The sequence below is a fragment of the Melozone crissalis genome, unplaced genomic scaffold, assembly GCF_028551555.1.
Source record: "Melozone crissalis strain CALT ecotype California unplaced genomic scaffold, PUWL_Pcris_2 ptg000062l_1, whole genome shotgun sequence".
Classification (NCBI taxonomy): Eukaryota; Metazoa; Chordata; class Aves; order Passeriformes; family Passerellidae; genus Melozone; species Melozone crissalis.
The window spans coordinates 4,150,522-4,157,418 of NW_026535840.1; the positions used below are offsets into that span (position 1 = coordinate 4,150,522).

Below are 6,897 nucleotides of genomic sequence, written 5' to 3' on the forward strand. Positions count from 1 at the left end.
TCCAGGAAAGGCGAGGAGGAGGAGGAGGAGGAGGAGGAGGAGGAGGAGGAGGAGGAGGAAAAGCGCAGCTTTGTCTGCTGGTCTGCAGTCAGAGCTGGGGCTTCTGTCCTCATGAGAGCACCAAGAGATTCCCGTTTTTGGGTTTGACATTCGAGGTCCTGTGTCCAGCCAAGTCTCTCAGGTTAGGGTGAGGGGTAAAAAGGCTTTAGCAGACACTGGAATCTGTTCCTCACATCTAGACATCACTTCGATCCCTCAGTTCCCTGTTGGCTCGTTGTTTTTAGGGGTTTTTGTTAGGTTTGGCGATGGGTTTCTTCATTTGCATGCCAACCCCGCTGTTCCCTCCTCTTCACCGTCCCGGGTACCATCCTCCAGGAAGCATCAGTGCCACTCAACAAAAAGGGGAATTCCCAACCAACAACAACAGGTAGTTAGCGAAAAACTATTAACAACAAGTGATTATAACAACAAACAGTTAGAGCTCCACCCTGGCAGCAACTGTACAAACCTGTGAACTCTGACACTTTTTTAAAAAATGGGCAACTTTTCTACTCATAACAAAGCAATTGCAATGGAAGGGTGAGGATGAGCTGGCGCTGCGGGCCGGGCTCAGTTTCTCCCTGGGGACGGCAAACGCCGCCAGGCAGCGAGCGATGCCCCCGGCAGTGCCTGTGCCGCGCCCGGCCCTGCCCCCCCCCCCCGCTGGATGCTCCCCTGTCTCCCTCTCGTCACCGCCCCTCGCTGCTGCCCCGCGCGCTGATTGGTCAGAAGCCGCTCCCACATCGGCTCTTCCCGCGGCACCGGCCCGAGTCAGCTCCAGTGCCTGGTGGGCTGCGCTGCAGTACAAGACTCAATCGGCTCCGCCGCCCGGAGTCCGTCCCGCGGCACCACCGGCAGTGCCCGCTGTGTCTGGCCGGGACCGGAGCGGCGACGGCGCGTTCGGGTCATTCCGGAGCAGCGGCGGCACCCGAAGCCCGGCGAGGCGGCGGCGGGGCTCGGAGGCGGCTCCAGACCAGGTGGGACCGCGGTCGGTGCTGCCCCAGCTCGGGGCTCGCTGCGGGCGGAGGGGCCGCGGTGAGGGCCGGGGGGTTCTGCCGAGTTCCTGGTGCCGGCTTCCCCCGTGTGCCCCCTGCGCTGGGATCGCAGCCGAGGGAGCGGCTGCCCGCGCTCTCCTCCTTGCCCGGATGGCCGGCATGGAGCCCGTGCCGCGGCAGCGATGGCTCATCCCGGCTGCTCTCGCTAGGACGGAGGCGGCTGCTCCGTGCCCGGCACCGTTCCCGCCCGTGCGGCACCGGGCTCGGGGCCGCTGCTGGGGCGGGAGGTGTCCGTGCCCGGCTCGGGGCTGGCACGGCATGAACTTGAACCCAGTGCCTCAGAGCCCAAAGCGCTGCAGGCGCCGAGTGCGGGCACCAAGCGGCGCATCCTGCCTGCTCCGGGGCCGAGGCTTCTCGGGCTGCGCTCTGTGCCGGGAGCCGCTCCGTGTGCCCAGGCAGGAGCCGCAGCGGCCGTGCCGGCGCTCGCTGTGCCCGGGCTCCGAGGCGCCGGGGCAGGGAATCATGCGGGGCACAACGGTGAGCAGCCCGGGGCTGCTGCTTCTCGCCCCTCGGCAGGCGGACTCCGAGCCGCAGCTGCCCCGGGCCAGCAGCAGCCGGCAGCTCGCAGGCGCTCTCAGCGCCCGGCCCGGCACGGAGCTGGGCTGCAGCGGCTGCAGAGCCACAGGGGCCGCGGCTGCGGCCACCGCAGAGCTCCCGGAGGCTGCGCTTGTCTCCGCACCTGCTGCCGCACCTCTGGGCAGCGGCGACAGCGCAGCCACAGCTGCCACCGCCCTCCTGAGCCCCCGCACGGCCGGCACCAGCAGCGACCTCTCACCGTGTCCCTTTCAGGGTGCCATCAGCGCGGCTGCAAAGCTGTTCCCGAGGCCGAGCTCCCAAAGGATCTGCCAGCAGCACTCCTGATGTCTCCAAAGCAAGGTACTGTTTCTTCTGTCTAGAGAGATGGCGCCTGTGAGCAGAAGAGTGAACTCCTCTCCATGGGTGGAGTTGCCAATGAGTCCCGGCATCTCTAGGAGGGAACAGCAGCTGCGCTTTCACACTTGCCTGGTGCCCAAGAAGCCTCTTGGCATAAGCGGGGGGATGCCACTTGTGAGTGTGCAGAGAGTGCAGATGTGGAGAATGGATTCTGCACCAGGGATGGGAGTGTGAGGGAGCCCCTGGCTCCCCAGGACACAGCAGCAACCAACAATGAACACAAAAGGAGCCTCAGAAGATTCCTGGGTGAATGCAGAGCCACCCCTGTGGGCTCTAGGCAGGGGCCCGTGTCCCCTCCCAAGGCCAGCGCTGGCAGGTGTGTGGCCGTTTCCCGATGTCTGGAAGAGGCCTCGTGCTCTGCTGGGCCCCATCCATGGCTGGAAGCAAGAGCCCCAGCTGCCCCCAAGGCTGTGCAGTTCTCCTGCTGCAGCCTGTGCCCACAGCTGTGTCCCTGCCTGTGCCCACAGCTGTGTCCCTGCCTGTGGCCAGGCTCTTGGCTCTCTGGCTGCCAGCTGAGGGAGGCCCACACTGCCTCAGGGCTCCCTGCTCTGCTCCCTGGCCATGGGCTGAGCAGATTGCAGGGCCGGCTCTGCTTCTGGCAGCCAGCAGCTCTTTCCTGCTCCAGGTGAACGGTTCAGGTGCCATCCCGTGGGCACGGCGGTGCTGATTCTGCTGTTCCTGGTGCTGGTGCTGGCTTTGGGGGCGGCCTTGGCTGTGCTGGCAGGTAAGGGAGGGGCAGCAGCGTGGGCCCAGCCCCTCGGGGCAGAGCGGGCTCCCTGCTCCCTGCACAGGGGAATCCTCAGAGCTTCTCCTCTTCCCCCTGCAGCACCACAGCTTCCAGTCACACCTGCGACTCCGCTGTTGGTTCTGGGCTGTCCCCATGACTGGGTTGGCTACAATGGGGTCTGCTACTACTTCTCACGGGATTACAGCACGTGGGAGCAGGGTCAGGAACGGTGCTCCGAGCTCAATGCCTCCCTGGCCATTGCCCAGGATGAGGAGGCCATGGTGAGTGAGGGGCTGCGGGCGGTGTGGGGTGGCTGAGGGCAGCCTGGGGGCGCTCCTGGGCCGGGCTCGGTGCTCGCAGGGCCGGGGCTGCAGCCCTGGGCCGGGGCCTTGCAGGGAAGGAGCCCCGGCGTGCGGGGGCAGCCCCGGGCACGTGTCCCCCCGAGGGGCCGGGGCAGCTCCCACTCCTCTCTCCTGGGCAGGATTTGCTCTTCCGCTTCTGCCACAATGTCGACTTCTGGCTCGGGCTGCGCAGACGGGGCGAGCGCCTGCACTGGGGGGACGGCAGCAGCTACAGCTCCCGGTGAGTGCCGGGGAGCCGGGCAGGGCCTGGGGGCACAGGGGCACAAGGGCTTCCCCTGGCAGCCAGCGCTGCCTCTGCTCCTCCCTGCAGGGTTCCTGTCGATGGGAATTCCGAGTGTGTGTACCTGGCTGACAGGAGATTCAAGAGCGGGAACTGCTCCAATGAGCGGCCGTATGTCTGCAGCAAGGCCCAAGCTCCCCAGTGACAGGGGCTGCACAAAGGACCTTCTCCACGCTGGGCAGTGCCAGCTTCACCTCTGAGCCCAGCACAGCGCTGTCCTTCCTCAGCTGCACCCTGTGCCTTGCACTTCCTCTCAGGGTCACCTCAGTGCCTCTTCATGCCCAGTGCCAGCGCTGGGCTGGGGCTGCAAAGGAAAAGTCTCTGCAATCCATCCTGCCACCGATGCTGCCTGCAGTGAGTGCAGTGCCCTCATTACATGTGAGAAACATGGCTCAGTATTTACTCTTTTTAGAAAAGTTCATTACGGGTTAAAATCCCATCCTGGGATTCTTGGCTATTTGCACACAGTTAACTTAAACTATGTTTTCCATATTTTAGAGCTACATGCATATTTATACGAGTTTTTCAGAATTCAGACATTACTTTGAATTTACACTTTGTTTTGTTTGTTTTTAACTTTTGATTTGTGTTGCAGTGTGTTGCAATTTCCTGTTTTAGCCATCCCTGATCCGTTCCCTGGTGTGGCAATACCTTCTCCCTTCCCCTCCCTTTGCCTCCTGCTGAGTGCTGTATGTCCAGCTTAACCTTCCAGCAAGGGCGTGCTGTGATTGGCAGAAGTTCAAAAGATACTTCTCAGCCCTGGGGTCATTGGCCTGTCTTAGTGTCATTGTCCCCTGAGACTCCCTCCTTCCCACCTGGTTGGTGGCACACCTATCCCTTCCCTCCCCCTTCTCCCGGAGCTTAAAAGGACACTGAGACCATGCAGTTGGCATTCTGTTGTAGCTGTTACAAGATTCAGAGGTCTGTGACCATGGAATAAAACTCTGGATTAAACCCTACGGGAGAATCCATCTCCTTTTCCTCTTCACCTTCCACCAGAGGTAATACTGAGTTCCTGCTTGCCTGGACTTGTCCCAAGTGCCCATCTGCAACATCCAGCCAGCCAAAGGTGTCTCTGAGGTGAAACACCACAGCTGCTGCCTTTGGTCCAGCAGCAAGGGCCAGACGAGCCCGGGCACGTTCCATCTGGTAATACTGGGATCCTATTCCAATGTTTTGGCACCCAACTGGTGCGGCTGATCCACCCTGCAGCGCCAAAAAGCTTCTCGGAGTCTCAGAACTTGGGAAGACTTTAAGGCATCTGAGCATCCACTGGAAGGTCTTTGGCTGCATCGCTCTCCAGAGAGACTTTGGGACTGACCCCACAAGAAGTCTCGCGGAACGCTCTGCGCCTCTGGAAAGTGCTGCTCCTTTCTGGTGAGCGATTTTCCAGAGGAGAATAGGGGAGCCCCTCCTGCCCATGGGGTCCTGTTCAGGTGAGGAGAACAGCCTGCCAGACCTTGCTACCATATTCTAATAGACTTGTGTTCAGGCCATCTTGTACTTTAAAGTAATATATTTAATTTTTTTCTTGGGGTACTATATTATTGTATTTTCACTCCCTGACAACGAGGGTCCATAAAGTCTTTTTGTTCCATGCTATGGTTTTTGTTTCTGTTAACTTGTCTTTCTGATAAGAAAGTCCCTGAATGTGGGAAATCTGTCGGAGGAAGGAGACCCAGACACCAGTTGGTTCATCCAAGTCCAATTTATTGATCGAATACGGCGGGTTAAATATAGTTCTTAATAAGCTTCATACATATTGCAAAAGTTGAGCTCAGGATTGGTTAGTTACATATCAGCAACTACACCTACTTCTACATTCTTGTGCTTATTCTTCTGTTACATTCTGCAGATATTCAGGACTAATCTCACCTCCCTTTCCTCATGTTGCAGCAAGGCCATCCGGCATTCTTGCCTGTCAGCAGTCACTGAATCAGAGACTGCTGATCTCCCTCTTTCAGCTTAACCAGTGGCATTATGTCAGTATGGCCTTTCTCAGCTAACCAACTCTTAATAAAATCCTCCACAGAAATCAATTGTTTTACACCATTTTCTGAGTTACTTACGTTGTTGTAGTGTGTTTTTGTACTTTGTAATAATTTGGAGTAGTTTTGGTTGTATCCCTGTATTTTTCCCAAATGATTTATCCCAGATTGTACCCCCCTCCCTTTACCTGTGTAATCCATCTCCCTGGCTGAGATCATCCCCAAACCCCCACTCTGGCTCTTTTCAATCACTCAGCATCCCATCCCCTCCATGTAGAAGCTTCGGTCCAGGATGTCGACTGATCAGCCAGAGGCCTTCCAAGACCCAAGCCTTGTCTTGTACGCTGTCCTAAATGTGCATCCTCCAGTACCCATCCCTTAGGGTCACTCATTGGTCAGTAAAATGTTATCTACTTTTGGTTTCCACCTCCCTTTAAATGTAACCTTGGCCCCTCTCGCGGGGCTCTCAGCAGGAGCCCCCTGAGGTGCAGGAGCTCCCCAGAGCCCCTGAATAAAACCTTGGATTAACCCCTGCTAAGAGTCAGCCCTTTATCTTCTCCCGATGTCTCTGGTGTCCCCTCTGCTGCAAAGGTGACCAGCCCAGCTGCCCTCAGTACCCTCGGGTGTCTCCCCACTGTCGGCCGGGTCGGGGCTGCCCCCCCGGTGTCTGGGACTGGGGACTTCCTGAGAGGCTCCCAGAGGGACAGAGACATTACATGAAACAATAATTTCAACATTTCAGTCTCTATTATGCTACGGTCTAAGATAGTATCTATTACACCACGATTTATAAAAGCTACAGGGTGCATAGATAAACTGACAGATTATACTGTATCAAAAGCAGTAATTACAAATTGCACTATATCAGGATTTTTGTGATGCATAATAACTTCCAAAACAAATGCGAATACATAAATGTAGAAGCCAATGCCTATATTTGTTATAAATAACATTATACAACAAGCTCAAATCCAAATTACCCTGGGCTCCTGGAAATCATCACAAACTGGCCTGTAGGTGAGAATTTTGGATTGTCCTTGGAAGATGTGAGAAATGACCCTCAATTTTAAATTCTTAAAGGTTTTTTTACCTTAAAAAAATACAACAGACTAAATAAGGAAAAATTGCAGCTCTGGGGAGGGTCTCCGTGACTGTCAGCCACATGCTCATTTACAAAATGGGTGCCCTGCCTTTTATATCCTCAGCCCCTCCCAAAGTTTTGTCAGTCAGCTCCTTCTCTGCCCTCCACAGGTGGAGATCACTTCCTCACACCTTGATTGGAGCTCAGGTGTTGTCCTGTGGCCCCTCCTGGTAATGAGCCGGCCCTCCCCAAATGCCCTGGGGAGGCTGCTGCAAGGGGGAGGGAAAGGGGAATAGGGGGGGACATATTACAGTAACAGCACTCTACATCTACAAAACTTCTCCTCACATACCTGTAATAGCTGCCTGTCAATTGTGAGAGCCAACCATCACAACATTCATCAAAAAAAACACCCCTCTTTTCTTTTCCTAT

The 6,897-nt window shown here is 56.7% G+C and overlaps 1 protein-coding gene across 1 annotated transcript; it reads left to right on the forward strand.

Annotated features, from left to right (window-relative positions):
- Positions 1–585: 585 nt before the first annotated feature.
- Positions 586–3,236, forward strand: LOC128944881 (uncharacterized). The gene is made up of 4 exons (XM_054288343.1): positions 586–933; positions 1,244–1,400; positions 2,154–2,273; positions 2,653–3,236. Exons 1-4 carry the CDS (start codon positions 586–588, stop codon positions 3,069–3,071), a joined length of 1,044 nt encoding a protein of 347 aa, XP_054144318.1. The 3' UTR covers positions 3,072–3,236.
- The last annotated feature ends 3,661 nt before the right edge of the window (positions 3,237–6,897 follow it).